At 31.0% G+C, this 22,170-nt stretch overlaps 1 protein-coding gene across 1 annotated transcript; it reads left to right on the top strand.

The window, feature by feature from the left end:
• Positions 1-7,576: 7,576 nt before the first annotated feature.
• On the top strand, positions 7,577-20,660 carry LOC127879836 (putative carbonic anhydrase-like protein 1). The gene is made up of 10 exons (XM_052426883.1): positions 7,577-7,783; positions 12,473-12,538; positions 15,604-15,737; positions 16,466-16,654; positions 16,985-17,080; positions 17,291-17,357; positions 18,504-18,661; positions 19,711-19,821; positions 19,943-19,982; positions 20,089-20,660. The coding sequence occupies exons 1-10, from the start codon at positions 7,738-7,740 to the stop codon at positions 20,112-20,114; spliced, it is 933 nt and encodes a 310-aa protein (XP_052282843.1). The 5' UTR covers positions 7,577-7,737; the 3' UTR covers positions 20,115-20,660.
• The last annotated feature ends 1,510 nt before the right edge of the window (positions 20,661-22,170 follow it).

Genomic DNA, 22,170 nt, shown 5'->3' with positions numbered 1-22,170 from the left:
CATAAATTCATAAATAACATGCTTTAACTCATCTTAACCTTACCAACTTTGAGTTGAACGCCAACAAGAATTTTCAGTATAATTATAAGTCTATTGACAGTACAATTTACATTCGGGATTACGTTTTTCCTAAAAGTTTACCCCCTCCCGCCTTAAAACAACAACAAAATAAACACAATAACAAAACTCGAAACATGCATGTTGATATCATTTAAGAAAAACACATGAACACGTTACACTTGACGCATAACATAAACGATCCGTTTTTACTGGGGTTTCCATTCAAAGACTCAGAAATACTGTAGACGCCAGACAAGAAATATTATATATAATTTTTGAGCTGACTTTATTCCTAGAAGGCACGCATTGGTTTAATTAATTGATACGTATGAGTAAACCTGATTGTATGCCATCACATAATTACTTGTACAAGAAAATAAATGGTGTTTGCCTACGATGTAAAATAGTATTTACATTCTTTTATATTTATTTTGTTAGATTATATAAAAACTAATCATGAGCACGCGATTACAAAAATACACTTGTATAGTGTATGTATATTTACTAGTGTATTGCATTTAGACATTTCATTCGGTATAATTTGCATTTACTCATATAAATATAATTGTTAAGATGACATAAGTAATCAGCTTAAATACACACAAGCTTAATTATAAAAAGCATTGTTGCTGTGTTCATGCATTCATTTTACCGATATGTTATCGCAATATTGATTTTTGGAAAATAACCCCACTTATGTAAAACTAAAGTAACATTATTTATATCTTGAACCCCTCATTGAATATTTTCTAGTTCTGCTGAAGTCAATATTTATTGTTCTAGTTTTAAGTATGATCTCGACTATATAGATATTTGAATTTACTGACGGTAATAATTTAGTGATTGCAGTGAAGACCTTAAACTTACCAAACGGTTGAACAATATGAGCGCTTGTTTAATGTTCAGTAGTGTAATTTTTAAAGTAAGAATATACTCAATCAAATTGCGAACACTATTTTGGATGTTCATATTTACGGCTTAGTAACCGTAATCGTCTGACAAGCCACATTAAAATTAGACGTTAACACATATTTAACCGGATTTTGATTTGTTAGGTTTTCGAGATTTAAGGTTGCATTTAAACGAGAATTGGAGTTCTAAAATTGAAAGTTTACAGTGCTTTCATTAAAGGCATAAACACATTTTTAAATAAAATGGCAAATATTATTCATTTTTTTATTAACGACAGAAAGTGTAAAATATATTTCTTCTAGTATGATTTTATTTAAAAGAATACGTATACACAAGCATGGTAAATTCTTTTATTTAGTTAAACACTATTAAATTTCTTTTCAAGTGGTTGTTAGCACAAAAAGAACAGTAAATAAATGCATAAGTAACATATATTTACAGCACATTAAACATATATGTCAAAAAAGTAAACATTTACGTTTATTGTAAACACATGTGTAATATGAAAGTGCCTAAAATGGTCAGTTCAATTAACTTATGAATCCCTTTTGTTTAATTACCTATGACCTTCAATGCCATGACATGATTGAGAACACATCGTACAATTGATAAGTAGCCCAGCGGGTCGCTATTGACAAATGTATCGACCTGCATGCATAATAATTATAACTATATTGCATACATAATGACCGCAGTGGTTTGAAGAATGTTATCCTGCCCAGTACAGCTATGAAATAATGATATGTGGTAAATCACTCGTTGCGTTGTAAGGTTAGTAGATCAAATGTTATGATACTCTTGGGAGTTTTACTCATTACGTCGTGACAGATTATAGATACTGTAACTATATCAGTACTACTCATAATCGAAATTAAACAAATTAAACAAAATATAATTTTAAAAAATAAAAGTGTTTTTACAACATCATTCATTTCATGCTACATGTAAAAAAACCGTTTTACTTTGTACTGTTTACATCTACTATTATGGGAAGATATTCTGTACACTCCATTTCAATTTGGAATGGAGGCGATTTCGGTTTTCGGCTGGTCATTATAAACTAAAGAGGGATATAATTGAAAGAAACAAGTGCTTCCTTTTCTAATATACATTCATCGTGTCCATAAAAGTGTTTCAAAATTAATGAACTCTGTGGTTATAAAAGATCTATACAAGAATTAATTTTAATGTAAACGGAGATCACAAACAGTAATACATGTATATTTGCCATTTATTTTGTCTTCAAGCTCGGTCAACGAACTTCAGTCCTAGATTGAAGTGCCGATAACAATGTATATATGAATGTTATAATACAAAACAATTCCTCTATCGGTTATATATGTTGACAATCAGTGTGAAGTATGACATCGACATAAAAATCGAACAATTGAAAAATGATAAATTTTCGGATAAATATTCATTTGAAAACAAATTGCAAATAGTATATGTGTATTTACTGCCGGTATTCACTAGTGCTTTCATAAAATGAATGAAGATTGCAAATAATAAACAAGTAAATCTTATTTGAGAATGTCTAAGGGTAGATGAAATATATTCGACGCATCCCTGGCAATTAGCAATGACGAAAATATGGATTTGGTTTTGGAACTCATACTGAATGAGTTTTAACAAATATTACAATTCCCTTCCGATTGCATCATACATTTACGAAATACTTGACACGTTATAGATGATACTTAATAGAGAAAAGTTATTGGTTGAAAATATGTTCAGTAATTACAATGATTTCTCATGTTACAAACTCTCGAGAGACGTTATCAGATGTATTTGTAGTAAATAGATTTTATACATTTTATTAAACTTCGTAAAATTAATTAAATACAAATGTAGACGCTTTTCAAAGATGTTTATTCCGTTTTGGACTAATCACTTCACCATAGAGTTGCGTATGAATCGTTGGCATGTTCGTTGGTTAATCAGACAGATTGGAGCATTTACACTTTGCTCGTTGGTAGTCTGGTAATGTATGATTATTGAAATGGCATGTTCGTTGGTTAATCAGACAGATTGGTTCATTAACACTTTGCTCGCTGGAAGCCTTATTAATGTATCATTATTACGCCACACTCCCCTTCGAACATATTTACAAGTGTTTTTGTTAAGATATTGATAAATGTTTTAACTAACTTTCTTAGACGACAGGTAATTAATCATTCCGGCGCTCGCTAGCAATGACGCTGATTTTAGCACGGATAAATGAAACCAGTAAAAACACTTCACTTGGTGAAATATACAGGTTGCGAAATTGCAAAACTGTGATATACCACATTAAAGTATTCTTGGTAAATACATTTTTATTAAATATATAATACACTTTAATGAACTGTCAACCAAGGCTCATGACGTTTATGAAAATCCAAGACGAACCAAATATGTATAACCATCATCTGTTCTAGGGTCACTTTAAGAAGCAGCTTTTGTTAATTAAGCGAATCGCGAGCCAGAGATACAATTCGGAACGGAAACAACTGAAAGCAAATACAAGTAACCGGAACTTAAATATGCACCAGTTAGGAGTGTCCATTCAGAATAACTAATCACAAACGCCATTTTCAGTCATCGATCAGTTAGATTAATCAGCAGGCTACTGAAGTTGTTGGACAGAAATTAATGCGATCGTATGAATTAAATACTAATTAAGCTTATGCTAACCTTATACTAACCGATGTGATTCACCATACACGCTCGTAAATATACTAAGACAAGGAGTGGATTCCCCATCAAAACCAATTGACAAAATGTGCACAAGCGAACTGAATTGCGGTTGGTCCTGCCGCACGCACTGGTTTAACTTTATCTAAATTGCAGAACTAAATCAAGCTGAATAACAATACAATTAAAACAATGTCAATCTTGTTTAAGTGTCACCTTGCTGCAATTTAACCCAAACTGAATGACAAATATTTATTGATTGTAAATTATAGTTAAGAACCGTTAATATATATATATATATATATATATATATATATATATATATATATATATATATATATTATATATAATATGTAGATGTGATAACACCGTAAGACTAACACGGTGTTGGTGGTCGATTTTTCTCACTAAGAACAGTTCAATCGTAATATTTAATATTCTGATATACACAGTTGTTTTACTGACACATGTGTAAAAAACAGTTCTGCGATTGATGTCTTACGAGCAGCACCCATTCCACTATCAACAAAGACATGGTAAATCGTTTAATAGCTAGAGACCCATGGGGCGTAACGGCGCATGTTATAGAAAGTAACGGTTACTCTCCTTTATGGTTAATTGCAAAGGACAATAAGAAACTCTTAGCCTTGTGCAAAACCGTAATGAATGGCATCGGCTTACTAATTTCAAATCAGTTCATGCATATCTGCAAACTTTGTAACCTCAGATCGGGAAGTCTGATTATCCACAAGTTGTGTTATTGTACTGCTATTGCCGAACGTGAGAAATTGTGGACACTTATACTTAAGAGTTGTGCGATTGAAGACTATAAACGCTTCATCCAGATCAGTACCTTTGAGCAATGTGTGAAAATATTAAAGTTGGGTTCTGAAACATCTCAGAAGCGTTTTTTACACTTTGGTATTGCCGTCTCAATTTGCAAATTGCTTCATTAATACAGCGATGATGCTGCCAATGATTAGAAGCATATCCAGATGTATTATGTTGTTCTTTCTTTTTTATTTAATGTTATCTCTTATGCGTATCTGATTGTCCATAACGTATACTGTGTCTTTATGTACATGTAAACGTATATATTCTTATGCGTGCGTTCACGCGTGCGTGCGTGTGTGAACTAAAATCATTATCATTGACTTTATTCATGTCATTTACCTAACAATTATTTTAATATATACTCTAGTTATGTTCCTTATCTTTGTAAATAATATAATATCTTTATTGAGTAACTTCATTTTGATCTCTTGTATGTGTATATACTCGATTGTATTTAATTGTTTATAACCTGTATTATATGTTATGCTCTCCATGAATGGAGGAAAATAAAAGTCTATCTATCTATCTTGTCGGTAGGGCAACACGCCTGTATCTGTATTATATACGATGCAATCAATTTGTCCATTGCAATTGAATTTGTGAATCTAGTCCATTTGATGTACATGTTGCATGTAAATGTGTTTTGCTTTAATATAACGTTCATACAATATTGAAAGTAGTGATTTAATATGACTGCAATTTTATGCACCTTTAGAATCTTATTTCCTGATATATTTTTCAAAACGACAAATTTGATGTCTTATTTCACTGTGTTGCATCGTTATAGCGTAGAATGCATCCAAATCACATACAATTATTATTTTACTTACCATGGTTATTTAAGTAACTTACTGTAGAAATTGATTAATTAATGTAATTACGTTTTGTAAATCGTTGGATAGATGAACACGTACCTCAAAACACACATTTCACACTTAATTAAATCAGCTTTGTATTTATAATAACTATGCGAGTCTTGATTGTCAAGACAATCATTAGTATTTGTTCTGAAAACAAGATGACAAACAACAGTATACGCAGTTTATTTGATTAATCGCTTATACACTCTTTTTGTTGCTGTTTTCTTGGGCGGTAAAAAAAAGGGTTAATCGAAGTCTTTTAAATTAATTCTTCTTTTTTGTGTGCCTGTACCATATAGATGATATAACTTGAAACATTTTTATTTTACTAAATAGGTCGATAGGTTAATCAAACAGTCATGCAATTTGCAGTGATGTAGACATATGACCAGTCGTTGCTTTATTGTGCTACAGTTCTTAATGTTCATACTTAAACCTAATTACTAAAAAGGTTCGAATTTCTTTGACTCACTTATAGCATTGTTAAAGAGGTATGAATTAAACAGTAAAATGATTTTGCCCAATGCGGATGGATCATTATAACTTATAACTTTAAGAAAATAAGTTAGGGAAACAGGTTGAAGCCTTTATTTCTCTTTTGCAAATAAAATAACTATCATCCTATTTTGTTTGCATCATAATTAAGATTAGTCGCGATCTTTTCCGGATCAGTATCTTCCATCTTTTTCAATTGTGTCAATATAGAACGTGATCTTACTTGATATAAAACGCTTTTTATGTAAGCAATTAACGCTAGTCTGAATTAAACTGTGAGTTGTTCAGCTATGTTTGGAAACTATTAGAACTATTAATTATCATTGAAAATATTAACCTATAACGAAAATATTAAGAATAGTTCTCATCGTATATAAATGATGTCATTTACCAAATTACAAACGCGTGTGTCGCTTTGACACAGAATTTTTGCTGATTGAATGCAACGTATTCTCACATTAACATTTCATGTGTTTAGGTCAAATGATGTTTGGTCTAAAGATTTAAAGTATAACGATTTGATTTTTGTAGGCATATGTTATCAGTTATATTGTACTTATATAACAAGGGTTTGGTCATTGATTGATATGTAACTTATGTTAAGAAATATATCTCACTCTCTTGTTTGAATATGCTTTAAATCACCCTTCGCATCGTCAACTATATAACCGTTAACTACTCACTGTCGGTGTACTGTTTAGCAATCGATTGTCATGGTCATCTTTATTGGTATCATCGACAGTTAAACTAACATGTTTCGGTAAGCATGAATATAAAACGCAAACATGTTTCGGTAAGCATGAATATAAAACACAAACATGTTTCGGTAAGCATGAATATAAAACAAACATGTTTCGGTAAGCATGAATATAAAACAAACATGTTTCGCTAAGCATGAATATAAAACACACACATGTTTCGGTAAGCAGGAATATAAAACACAAACATGTTTCGGTAAGCATGAATATAAAACAAACATGTTTCGGTAAGCATGAATATAAAACACAAACATGTTTCGGTAAGCATGAATATAAAACACCTTCAAAGCAGATTAAACTTAACTGTGCGTTATTTGCGGCTAAGTTTACAGGACGTGTAATACTAACCATACGTTCAATATAGTATATATAATATTAGATGATTACAAAAACCCCAAAGACATTATTTTTTTAAACACTCTCGTTAACTATCATCTCTGTCTTTTTGTTTAAATACTCCAAAACAAAGAAACACGCATTCACGTCGGACCTTGATATCTACTTCTAAGTTATGACTTGTCCTTTATGTACACCGTGTTATGTTCGTAATACAAATTCAAAAGCAATTTACAACATATTTCGTGATATCATACTTTACATGTAAACCGATAATAAAATATATATATATATATATATAAAGTACAATTTATGACATTTAAATTTGAGTAAAACGCATTTTTCATTTAATTTAATGAAATATATATTACGAATACCTTAAATATTACTTATTGAACAAATACTATTTAAACATATAAGTTTGAATGAAATATGATAATATGATTAAATTAACAGCCATATAATTGGAACACCGCGGAAGCGTATTTACTCTAAATGATTGACATATACGATCATGTTTCCAACTTCCGATAAAGCTTTATGCAGCCTCCGATGATCTCAGCTAGACCAATAATAGCTCGACACAAAGCCAATAATAGCAACATCACACAGGATTGCTTTGCGCCTGCTAGTCATATATTAAAGGCATCCGTGCGTGGTTTCAATGTGAATGCAGATGGAAGACAGTTTTGATTAATCATGTCTGTGTTCTTTTTGGATAAATATATTATTGTGATTAGTATCTTTCAAAGTATGTGTTAAATCGAGTGTTAAAACTTAAGGGAATTGGGAAGGCTCTTAGATAAGAAATGCAAATGTTATTTGCATTTGTAGAAGGACTTCTTTTTCAAACAGGTAAGATTAATGCATTAGGACATAATAATTAAATTACCACATCCGTCGTATTTTGGAAAAGGCTTATCATCTAAATTTCACGACCCGGACGTTAAAGAGTGAATATGTATTTTATATGGACTTTTTTTGGAAATAAATCCCATTCTTGCATCCTGTGTTTCTTCAAAAACATATTTTAAATACATTGTTTTAATTGTTAATTAACCTCCTTAGAGCTCTGACATATGCGTTGGCAAACATGATTTTATGATATAATTTTTCAATTCCTACTCCGATATCGAGACATTCCCCGGCAAGTTCGTACAATAATCACACATCTTTTGCCTTCGGCTAATTAACCAGAGTGGATGCTTCAATTCTCATTTTCAGGCGATACATAGTGCAATTATTTGGGTACGTTATTGATCCCATATGTAAAGTGCCTTTGTCAAATAAGAAAAACATATATCAAATATAGAATTCTAGTAATTATAAATTGATATTCAACACAAGACATTACAATTTTTCTCAAGTAAAAGCCCCCAAATACTTTTGAGGCAAAGATATTTATTTTTGTCGGCGGGACACTTCTGTTTTGTAGACTGACTCTGTGTACTAATGAAATAATGTATGCATTAGTCACTATGTTTTTTCTGATATAACTGATAAAAACGCTAATTAACTTTGGGTGTGGTATTTAAGCATTGTATATTTATATATATATATACCATATATAATATATATATATATATATATATATATATATATATATATATATATATATATATATATATATATATATATATATATATATATATATATATATATATATATATATTTATTTATTTATTTATTTATTTATTTATTTATTTATTTATTTATTTATTTATATATTGTATATATAAATACCAAACCCAAAGTTGATTAGCGTTTTATATCAGTTATATCAGAAAAAATATATATACAATGCTTAACGGTTTATTAATGTATTACTACTCTATGATTAAACAACAAAAATGAATGCATGTTTAAATAAATTATTAATCAATTAAATTATATGTTTTGTCTGTCAAGCATTTGACAGTTGAACAATATATTTATCAAAGGTTATATCACAACCAGAATAATAATGAATATTGAAGAACATTTTGATGAGTGTCAATTAAATTATCTTACGTTTCCAAATGCTCCCATATACTGTTACTCACTTATCCCTCCCATGTGTCATGTTCAGAAGAAAATAATAATAATAATAGACAGGAATGTATTTCTTAAAACTATAAAAATATTCAATAAATATGAACACATGTAAAAATGTAATTTTGCCCAATTTTTATTGAAATCGTATATGGGGCTGTTTATTTTTCAATTGAACTTCTTTGCATAAATCGAAAATAGTATTGAAAACATATGTCCTTCGGTAGAAAGCTCTTTATTTATAGATTTCCGCTGATAGCGATTGATTTATAAGTCTATTTGAAATGTATTGAAAAACATTGTTAAAAAATACATGCACGTGTCTGAACGTGTTTCAAGATATATGCATGAATATTTTATAAGCATACTTTTTGATTATATAATGTTTTTCCAAACTGGTGCTGTAAGGGAGGCGCAAATGGTTTCGGTTAAAATGAAAAGATGTAATAACATGTTTTGAAGTTTTATAGCATAGGTAGAACTCAATCTTTCTAACTCCACTTTAATTGTGAGATTGTATACAACTGTAATGTAAAATTAAAACAAATTACATGCGCGCACATTTCCGCGAAATACTTTTTTACTTGAGGAATACTAAAATTGGCAGAAAGTTGTCTTATTGAATTTTTAATAGTTCTTTTAAAACACTTTCGTTGAAAGATTTTACGTCTTTTAGTTTCGTCGTCATTAGATTGTCGCTTTGGAAGAAATGATGAGTGTGTATAGGGTACAATTTAAAAATGGAATACTTCCTCGTCTGTTTAATAAATATAATGTTTTAGCACTAATGTCGCGATGTACTTTCAGTATCGAACCAATCAAAGGATGATAAAGGATGTGTTTGTTTGTTGTTCGGATTAATTTTGTATTGTTGATCTTGCCCTTAGGATCAATGATGGCACGGATTTAGACTATTTAATGTTGGTATAAGGTTGCATAGTGCTTTCTGAATAGATGTCTCTGGTACTTGCTAATTGTATAATATCTCATGAAAAAGCACTTGAGTACGAGATTATTCAGTACAGATTATTGTAGATGTTAGCCTTGATTTAAAGTGGGTCCCCGCGTGTATGAAGTGATTATTTGCAACGTATAAGCGCTGTCTTTAAAACTTTTGAATAATATAGAGCATTCAATAGACAATTTTCACACTTTCTAATTTTATATCAGTAACGATATGTCCTCGTCGCTCATTCTGAATTCGTATGTTATACATGAAATCGGCATTACAAATTTCGTTAACTGTTACAAATTATATGTTTATAATGGGATGCCACCCATATGCTTAATATTGTATTACGTACCATTAATCGAAACGCACCAATATGTGTTAACTGGATCTCCAAAACTTTGTATCACCAGATTATTGGCTTTGTCCAACACGCAGTCCTATCCGGAGTAAGGCTATTGTCCTAACGTACTTTCAAGACAAGTCTGTCTATACAGGTGAAGCCGATTTTTGCTTAACTGTCTCAAGTTCAAATACGATTTATTGAACATTTTTTCGGATGACCGTATCATAAGTATAGTTCATACTTATCTGTTTATAAAAATATGTTTATCGAAATGGATATGTTATTGAAAATATTAACAGAAGGAACTTTTTCGCCAGTATTTAAATAATATTTGATATTATAATAATAATATAATAATATAAAGTCTTAGTTTTTTTTTACAATCCAACATAATATAATATTCTGTGTCTAGGGTTATTTTTCAAAGAAAATATTAATATTTGACAAATATTGGAATAATATTTGTAACATCAGGTCAAATGCAATCTCGATTTTTTATACATAATTGTTAAGCATTGAATAGTATAGTCTTAACGATTATACTCGAACTACATTGCATAAACATAAAAAAATGTCTCTCAGTTTTATACAATTAACCAATTCCAATTTCACTAAAATGCCACCATACAAACACACTTGAATTCTGACTTGACACGTAATTGATTTACGGACGCAAACTGTAAATGCATCATCTTAAATTTAAATACTGCAATGGTCAGTTTCTTCATTATTAACAGTCAATTTGTCATGTCGTTCACTGATAAAATCCTACGCACACACTGGTTTAGCAACTTTAGTTGTAGAAACTGCGATGTCCCGTTGGGAATTTCGAAATCCTCCGCTATTAGAAATGTTGCTAATTATGAACAATAAATACGAACGTGACAGTATGAGCAGGATTTATGTCATTGTATGAATATGGTCTTCTTAGTGAATTGTACAGATACCTCTGTACCACTATTAAGTACTACTTGTATCTGACTAATGAGGTGGGATGCCTGTTTGATGGATAGGGAACCGAACTGATTGGAATCAAATGCATTTATAACGGCATTTAATTCTCCTTTTGAAAGGAAAACTATTTACATAAATGACCCAATGTATGTGATAAATCGAATGTTTATGGTTTGCAATTTTAAACGCTGCTGAACGAGTGACAAACTTAAACGACTTGTGCTTATTGTTTTACTTTTTGAAGTGTATACAACTGATTGTTTCGAAACGCTCACTTGTATCGTACAAACACTTTTGCTGTGTAAATCGTTGTCAAGACGTTCGTGTTTGATCTCTTTATTAACATGAGTCTAATATCGTCGGTATTAAAAGATTTTATTTTAAATGCGAAGTTTTTGTTTACTTTATATATATATATATATATATATATATATATATATATATATATATATATATATATATATATATATATATATATATATATATATATATCAACATCTCAGTTTCAGGTTGCATAGGCAATACTCTGTATAATTTACAAATCAACACACATAAAGTATGCATTTAAAATTAATATGAGAAATGTGTATGTAATTTTGTGCCCACTATTTTGTGATCGTTGAGCGTGAATGTTAACAACTTATTAAAGCGGGTGTGCACGATTTTGTCAAATATCTATGAATTTATATAAAATGTGTACACAAAAACTAAAAATACATATATTTCAATATTAATTTAAATAGAATGTAAGAAGAACATGTGTAGAAAAATGCGAAATAAGCCAGATATTTAATTCTGAAATCGAAAATGTCTGTACAATCGAATTCGCCAGCATGTTTATCATGCATGTTCGATGTGAATCTAAATTGAAATTTACGGATCATTTTAATTTCCTGCAACGATCTATTCATACGACACACGAACACTAACGTCGATCCTATTAAAAAGACGAATGCTTCGGTTATTGTAGGAAAATATGTACGAAATATCTTCGTCACAATCGGCTCGGTGTGCTAATTTGTCTTTGCTGCATTTTATGAAATTCGTCTTCAATGTTTAATTTGTCTTGCCTATTTTGTGTTATTGTAACATATTTTTTTCAATTTATTACAATTTAACACAGATAAAAATCATGCATACCCGCTTTAATAAATAGTCCATTTCGATATTACAAAAATACTGATACCAATCATTATTACCACATGCACTGCGTTGAGTTATCAGTTTAAAGCAGATACTTACGTCTTATATGTTTTGGTTTTAGTGCTGGCGATGTGTCCGGAGTCCGATCACTGGGGAGGATGGTGGGGGTACGATGGATATTCTTCTGGTAAATAAGCTCGTTTCTAGTTTCTTTAAATATCCGCCTATCAAGCATTTAATCCTTAAAATATCATGTCCGCTCCGACTAAAATTTGTGCAAATAAATTGACGGCCATTGTCTACATTGATTTATGGTAATAAATTAAATCTTTCAGTTGTACATTACTAGTACTTTTCTTTTTCTGCTTCTGTCAGAGTGTCGCTGTTTTCGTGTTATACGTTTTGTCGCTGCTCGTATTCCACCTCAAAGTGCTAAAAATTAAGGATTAAATGTACTATGTGTGCGTTTTTTCTAAAACACGTTATTCATATTGACCATACCACAAACTATAAACATGTGTTTGCATGTGTATCTTTAGTTGGAATTAAATATTATTTTAGTCATACCAAGGCGATCTGTTTTACCGACTCGTTTTCGGGGAGAGATGGCTAATCTGAACTAGGTACATATAATTCATGTACCTGACAACTGCCCAAATTAAATCAGACGTATGAAAAATATGGCCTTGGGAAGGACTTCATGAATAACTGCCAAACACGTTTTGTTTCCGAGTCGGGCTTATATTATACATCGTGTATATCATGTTTCGCATGACACCATTGAGTAACTTGCTTTCCTTTAAGGTATAAGATTTGGTATGTCATTAAGTGGCATGGTAAAAAGCTTATCCGAATGATCCAAACGATATCAAATCTTGCCACGCTAAAGAAGTGACATTTGCTATAAACCAGTATATAGACCTAAAATATAGCGTTTAAAGAGATCGGCTTTAATCATTTGGTTAAGACAGAATTTTGCTCTTCTTTCCACATTTTAATATTCGTTTTCATCGTTTTTTTGTTAGTACATGTGCTTTAATCTTGCAATTTGAATTCTTCGCATAAACGTCGCAAACGTGAAAGGAATAAACGCACACATTTGAGATTAAGATAAAGGTAGTCAATGGACATAACTGTAAACAAAATACTTTTGCTTTGCTTGCAAATTTGTTCACACAAATGCAAATAGTTTATTTCTTACCGGTAACTCAGTGTTTACTTTTCTGAATCTATTTGTTTTACAGTAAACAGCACAGTTGCAGATGACTTCTTTGTGAAGCCCTGAGCTATCCTATTATTAATGTAGAAAAAAACATGCTAATGCATCATCGCTCAACAATAATGTGCGCTTTCATCCCAACAAATTTCAATACGTGAAATGTGAAATCGTTGACATGACGGGAAAAGCGGAAATGAGGTTGTCATTTCGGAAGGATTCGGTTTTCGTTTCTAAAAGGAATATTTAGTTTAATAATTATTTTTCTTGCTGTAATAACATTTTTTTGGCATGCCGTTGATGGTAATACAGGTGAACATATTAAATCAGTACCATGTATCTATAAGCTTTCTTAATAATATATGCAAACAATAATTAAACAGTACAATCTTTGTTTGTAAATGGATTGCAAATATTTAAAAAAAATTGTATTTTACCTTCCGTTGAGTATACATTTTATTGACACGATCAGATTTTTAACATATAATTCAATGCAAACATATATGATAAAATAATTTTATATATTGAAAAAAAAATAATTTAAAGTTAATGTTGAAAAAAAAATAATAAAAAAAATCTCAAAAACTATTAAGGAAGAATGTAAGTCATATAGTCTAACACTAATTAAGATATTCAATTTCTCACGCAAATGTTAAGGACTTAATGACAAATTGATTGACATTCAGTAACAGTCTATGTAACTGTCGATTCCCATAGTATGTTTTATTACAATATTCATAATACATCCATAATCAAATCAAATCTCAGTTGCATCGCGGCTGCTCGATAAACTTAGATGTCTTAAAGCAATAACTAAGACAATTCTCTCACAGGAGAAATCCTTTTTTAGACAATACATTTGATAACGATGAATGAAACATTAACTGTGAATTGAGAGGCAGACAGTAACATGATACATCCATTTCGCACGTGTAGACTATACTAATCAAACTAACCGACGTCCGTAAATTATAATTACAAAGATGTTTCTCAGGAAATACTAGTATATTAACCCTCAATAGAAGAGGTTTCTTTTCATATATACACTCGGAAATGTCCTAGTATTCAAGACCCTTTGAGGCATACTTTGGTACTTCTCTATCCGTCTTTCTTAACTAATTTTTACCCGTATTCCCGAATCAATGCGATATTTTTTATAAACGAACAGCACAGAACAGCATGTTGTTGTGTGATGTATAAACAAGCTATTGTAGACAACAATGTTTGACCATGAAAAACAACCATCAGAGAAACGACTCCACAGTACCAAATCATCGCGTATTTCTAGACATTTAGCTAAATGTATATGCACAATGTCTTAAATTTAATATGAATGTTTCATAATATACGTATATCGTATTGTTATTATTGTTATTATTGCTAATGAGATAAATTAAATAACACGTTTAGCTTTTGGATATTGTCATGATAATGTGTATTGTATAAACAATTTGCTATATTACTGTGGAAAATATTCTGCATTTACTTATGTATACTGTTTACCACATGTACTTTGCCGTTAACGATAAATTAGAATGTAAGTAATCATCTGTGTTATTTTGAACATTTGATTGAACTCAATACAATATCATTGAGCAATATAAGGTTCTATACTTTTAATGCATCAAAAATATAAGAAATATCGCAATATTTTTTCCAGGAATAGAATTAATTACATTTACTGCTATTACGGAAATTGTAATGAGTGTAAATATGCACGCACATTTGTTTACAATATTGAATTGGGAAAAAAATACAATTGTCAATTAGCTTTAAAAACATACAAATAATAATGCTTGTGTACGCCAAACTTATGCAAAATAAAGTTTGACTGATTACTTTATTTAAAGACGTACGTAATTATGCACACATGTTTGATTATTTTAATTGTCGTCGGTATATATATATATATTTATATGTCACACAAGCATCGTATAAACAAGTTTTACACTTGTTGTTATTATAGAAACATGATTATTTTCTGTCGTGTTAACAATCATACACTGACAGCGACACATTTCCTCTATTTATCAAAGGTCCACCACGATGGGGCGACAACGAAGACTGGACGATTTGCAAAACTGGGAAACACCAGTCGCCGATTAATATAGAGCCTCAAACGTTACTGTATGATCCTAATTTGCAACCGCTTAAACTTGAGGCCGCGGCGGTAATTCATGAAATCCTTAAAACTTATGCAAACTTGACATTGTTAAGATTTCTGTTTATATTCCATATTTCAAAAATCGTCTTAACAATATCAGTCTTCGAATTAACAGGATTCTTAATCGCAGCATCATAATAAACTATCATTGCAAAATATAAACATAAATCTGATATATATTGTTTAATTGTACAGGAAAAGAACCAACCGCTCAAAAGTGTATTGTACGCACATATTTTTAGTCTCAACACTATCATGAAATCATTGGCTCGGCCATATACAAAATTTAACCTGAATTACAAAGGTTTGTATTGAGATTTATATTGCTAAAGACAGTAACACACGTAACAATATGTTATTGTTAACACTTGACACTCAACCATGTTCGTACTTTATTTTACATAATCTAACTATTAGACAAACTTCATGAGCTACAAACTACCGTGTTAGTGAAAATGCATAAGGAAAAATAAAAGAGTGCTTAATTAATGTAAATTGAACAAGTTTATTTCAATTATTTAATAGTCTTTTTAAAGAAACAGCGTATGTAATAAAATTATACATGTTCAAGTAAATGTTTTATATTGTCATTTAAAAGGTTCGTGTGCTGTATCTTTTTTATTTAAATGCAGACACACATTTATACATATATTTATTTTATACTATATTTTGTGTTTTTCTTATTTTAACTTTTTATTCTAGTATTATTGATCTTGCTTATTTGATTATGACAGATCAGTGGGCTTTTCCGAAATAATAAGAAGGATCTAACCTTCCTGGTGAACCGACACGGCTTTGGCGTGAACATTTCTTCCGGTCCACTTTCTTACCGGTATCGCCTTTACCAGATAAAGCTCCACTTTGGCAGGCAAAACCAAACCGGCTCCGAACATACAGTAGACGGGCGCGGATTTGATGGAGAGGTAAGAGTCATCTTAACAAAAATGTATTCCTTAAATATAAAAAAAGAAATATACAAATAGCTGAATGCTCAATTCATCTAAATTATAAAATAAAATAAACAAGCAAAGTATCTTATTTGAAGTTAAAAAGATCTTAGTTGAAATAAATAGAGTGATGTTTTTTATTCCTTTAAAACCAACATTTATATATGGATGTAAACATTCATTTTGATACGATTTGTACATCCCAACACGTTTTGTGCGGATTATTATAAAACAATTGATTTAGGTGCTCATTCAGGCGTTTGCCTCAACAAACCCATTACACAAAATCATTTCTATTTATTACAGCTTCACTTCATGGCGTATAATACCGAATTATATGCAAATTACACTGAGGCCCAAGTGAGTCCTCGGGGAATAGCAATATTGGCGGTATTTTTAACTGTAAGTTTGCCGTCGAGGCTAATTTACGTTTCTGACATCAACTTTATGGTATATCAACTTAAAACATGTCGGCGTAAATCTTTGATTACGAGCACCATTGAAAAATATATGATTACGAATAGACGTCATAATGTCTTACTATTGAATTATGAACCCTGTCAACTAATTCAACCAGATCATTTGCATGGCAAATGTATTGATTGTTTTCAGACAGGCGAACACGACAATGCGGCGTTTAAGACGTTACAGGAACGTTTTTTCATAATCGACAAGCCAGGTAAAAGTTTATTCAAATTGGCTAAATTCCATTTGATATGTTTTATTTTATCTACACGCACTGTTAGCTTTGGTTTTTTTTATCATGAAACATAATAAATATTTATTCTTGATAACATCAAGTTAATGATAAACGAACGATAAAGTGTAAGCATGTCTCAAGCCGTTTAATCATTCAATATCACACCGTTCAATCGACTACCGCAACGTCTGTGGTTCATCCATCAGCTGATGCACTGTATACATGTCGGTTAAAAGCGGAGTGTAAGTATTTCCCGATTCTTTATATTTTACCTATTGAATTAAGCAGGTTTGCGTGTGTTCTTTGAGAGCCTAAGTAAGAAGGATTTTGTGAACGTAATCCCTAATTTCCTAGATGCTTCATTTTAAATAAATCCGTTAGAATGTGGTCAAAATCCAACAAAATTCACCACTCTCTCTGTCAAACTCTAATAACACAGGGTTTAGACCAAAGATAAATATGAATAACATTTTATTGAAATCTTTCATTGAAATCTTCGGTTATTCCAAATTACAGTATCCCACATGAACATACAATTTTTTTTATCAACGTTCAAATTCGAGTGGGGTTTGAAAAACGGCTCAAGACAACGGCCGTGGCTACTTATGAGATGGTCCTGCCGTCGGCTGCGATAATAAAATTATGCTAAAGCCATCGGCTGAGGTAATGAAAATTGGCATGATGAGATGAGGACGTTACTCATTGACCATATTCTATAGAACTATCGGATAATTTGATCACAAAACCGTTTTAAGATTTTCAATCGTATTATGAAATAAAATGGGATGGGTGATTGGATTTCTTTTGAAATAATTCAAACTTTGACATTATTGAAACAAGTCATTTACACGCAATATGTCTCCACATCATGTAGAATAGGTTACAGGTATACAAATAACAAAATTACATGATTAAACTTGGATATCGCGTAACACTCTGAAAAAAACAAAATGATCATTAACGACCTGTTGAAACAGGTCACGATTGTACTCTCGTTAACAAATGTTTAAATACTTTCAGGTGCAAAACTTTGCATTGTAATAACAAAAAATGTTACACGGGTACCAAACGATATAAAACGATATCTGTTTGCTAAGTGTTTAAAAAATATTTTCAAAATTCTAGACTCATGCACGGACATAGAAAACTTCCCGTTGGCTGATTTGCTTCCCGAATCTACCGATCATTTTATCACATACAGTGGATCACTTACCCAGCCAGGATGCAGAGAGACAGTGCAATGGGTCATAATTAATAAACCCATTTATATATCACAACAGCAGGTACATATGCGCACGTAATGTAACATACTTTTTTCACAATACCAAAGGCACTTCTAAACATAAAATTACACATTAAAGGGGCCTTTTCACAGATTTTGGCATGTTTTGAAGTTTGTCATAAAATGCTTTACATTGATAAATGTAATCATTAAATTGTAAAAGCTCCAGTAAAAAATCAAAACTAAATTTAAAAAAGGAAAAATAAAGGACTCCGCAGCAGGGCTCGAACCAGTGACCCCCTGAATCCTGAAGTAAAAACGCATTAGCCAACTCAGCTATCCTGCCAAGCATAGACAGGATGTGTATTTTATACGTTATATAAGCAATCTTCGTAGTGTCACAAATTTAAACGACAACAACAGAACTCTCCAAATTATTCAATCGTTTCGCGTTGCAACGCTTTATAATTTTTAGGTTTTTAAATCGTCAAAAGATGCATATAATGGCTATATTAGACCATGGCAAATGTTCAGTAATACTGTTTCCTCACAAATATCATAACTAAACCGAATATTTGCTTTTTTCAATTTTGTCAATGTACCAAACCGTGAAAAGATCCGTTTAAAAGTGTCTATGCCATGAGCAATAACATATGTTAGTTTTTCGAAATGCTTTGCTATAATTGTTAATAACAAATCGAAGGAATGCATGTTCAAAATTATAAACAAAATACAAACATACATTACTTTGTATATTGTTATCATTTTGAAATAGTAGCAACATAAAAAAAGGATATCAGCCTTCGCAACACGCTTTGCGTTCAGTGCGAAATTAGATTGTTGACAAATGTTGGATATAGTAATACACATGCATCATTAACAAACATGGTTATTGAATAACAAGACATGTGACTTGTTTATCGGTAATATTCTGTGACTTTTACAAAACATTCCAGCAAGTTTAAATGGTTGAACATAAACCTCATATACATATTATGTAAGTCATCCTTAAAATAAAAAACCTAGTCAACATCTACGACATGATATTTAAACAGATATATCTTATTAAAAATATATATGCAGTATACTATGTTCATTGATTGTTTTCAGTTAAATGACTTGCGCAATATTCCCTATCAAGAATGGATGGATTCAAATACTAGACCCGTGATGCCTTTAAACAATAGAAATGTACGAACTAATATCAACTTTAGAAAAAGAGTAAGTATTTAAATTGGTTATCTATTCTTCAAACAGAGCGCAATATTTAATTACAATATGCTGACACGGCTTAAGTGTGTTCATTTCTTTTTGTTATCAAATTGTTACCGTTTGTTTTCAGAGTAGACTGTGTTCTATGGATGTCTCCAAAAAGTACCAAGGTGAGATTATATTGTTGTTATATATTTGATCTGTATCAAAAACGGTTAGACGCTGTTTCAAAATAAATAGCTTATTCTTGTATCATAAAGTATGTGCTCTTTTCAGTAAATGCAGAGCTGTGGCGAAGATAGGATTTATATGGGGATCTGTAAAACCCTCCAATACCATTTAGAAAGTCTGCATTGCAAAATAAACAATAATCAGCAAACATATGTAGTGTCGTATGATTACAATGAACAATATGTGGACATTGGCACTCTCGGAAAAGCATTCTGTTATGAATGGTGATAAATCGGTGTCCTTTTGAAACAATGAAATGTTAAAATATGAAGCTGTAATTTACTTTCTTTGAATAGTTATTGTATTTGCTGATTATTTTATTTTTTGTCAACCAACACATGCTTTTGTATTAAGTATAGATTGTGTACGGGGTGACTCTTAATGACAAAGTGGTGCTTTATTACAGTAAGAGTTACATGCAATTAATGTGTATCGTTTCAATAATAGTTAAAATGGTTAAAAATGTTAACTTAAATATATTTTAGGTTTTGATAGATATTACATACTGTTTACATGTTTTATTTACCGAAATGTTGCTGTTAATTGTATTTGTAGTTGCCTACTACGTTTATATTACATTTTCGACGTTGTAACGATGAACATTGTTGTATTTGTTTTAATACCTATGTAGTCAAAATGTATATTGTGTAAATAATTGGTACTTCATTTATCGACTAAGTTAGTTTACATATGCAATACCAGTGTTTGTCTGCCGATAATGCTTTTATAAAGAATAAAGGAAACATTGAAATTGTTACAAGTTTGCTTGTTATGTTACTTTCAACAGCGAATTTGTTATCGTGTATTTGACTGAATGAAAACGACATAACAACACATTTGATAATGTGTTTTCAATATTGTGAATTAAACTTAAAACGAATGCCATCGTTACTGTTCATAAATGATTGGTATGTGTATGTTCGTATTTATAAATGTTCGTATGTATAATGTTAACGCGAAAATATTATTACAAATTTTAAGACGGTTTGACAATCGTTTGCGAAACAATGTCGGTTTTTATGCAAATCGGTAATAGTTAAAGCGGACATATATCGTCAACGATTTTCCTGCTAGCATGGTAAACGTTTTGTTGAATTATACTCTGATGGATTAAAGGCAGTCGCAGTGTTAGCTCACGTCCAATACATCGTCCAATAACCGTCCTGCGTGCTGTAATAACAGTAGATCTTTGAACCTGTTGGCGTTATTTCCTAATGCTTGATTATGTCTGTCTTGTGCTGCGTTCGATTGGTTAAGGGGAATGTTAACCCATTTATGCCAAGTGGACTATCCCATCCTTCTAATTTGGAACAATTTATTTACAAAACAAGGGATGTCAAGTATATTTATTCCTATATTTAAAATATTTCTTTTAGAAATTCCTTTAAGAAAACAGCGCAGACCCTCATCTGGGTCTACGCTGTTTGCCATGGCATTTTTTTCTAGACGCTAGGCATAAACGGGTTAATAAAACATCTGCTTATACATGCATATGTAGTCGTCTTCAAGTGCGATGCTGCAGCGTTGATTTACAATCGCCACACAGGACAACGTTTAACAGCAAGCGAAATAGTTAATAATAAAAGATGGGTTCAAAACACGAATCATATATAATTAATACTTTCAGTAAAATGTATACTATAAGTTAATAGTTAATATTCAAATAATCTATATAGATATTTCCAATATCATGTTGACATAGGTATGCTTCATGAACTTTCTAACAACTGATATGGTACAATCAACACATTGCAGATAATACTTGGTGAAGTCAAATGTTAAAGACTAATTTGATGTCGATTCATTCCATAAACTGTTCTCATTTAGCAGGATATATTCGACACGCTCACGTAGAACATAATGCTGATTGCATTAACGACAAGGATCGCAATTGAAGAGACATGTATGGCGAATAATATAAAATATTAAAAACTAAAAACTCTGTCATTTGTCATTTTGCTGGGTAAGACCGATACTGTATAATGCGATTGCATAAACTGAGTATACATAGTCTCATAAGAAAGCTTATATGAAATCGACCGCATATACGTATTTTACTTGTACCCATTGTTGTAAACAAATTTGAACTATGATAACATAAACCACAATAAATCCCATTGGTTTCTT

This window comes from Dreissena polymorpha, chromosome 4 (assembly GCF_020536995.1).
Source record: "Dreissena polymorpha isolate Duluth1 chromosome 4, UMN_Dpol_1.0, whole genome shotgun sequence".
In the NCBI taxonomy this organism is placed as follows: domain Eukaryota; kingdom Metazoa; phylum Mollusca; class Bivalvia; order Myida; family Dreissenidae; genus Dreissena; species Dreissena polymorpha.
The sequence above is the reverse complement of the archived record's forward strand: the minus strand, read 5'-3'. Positions and strand labels throughout refer to the sequence as shown.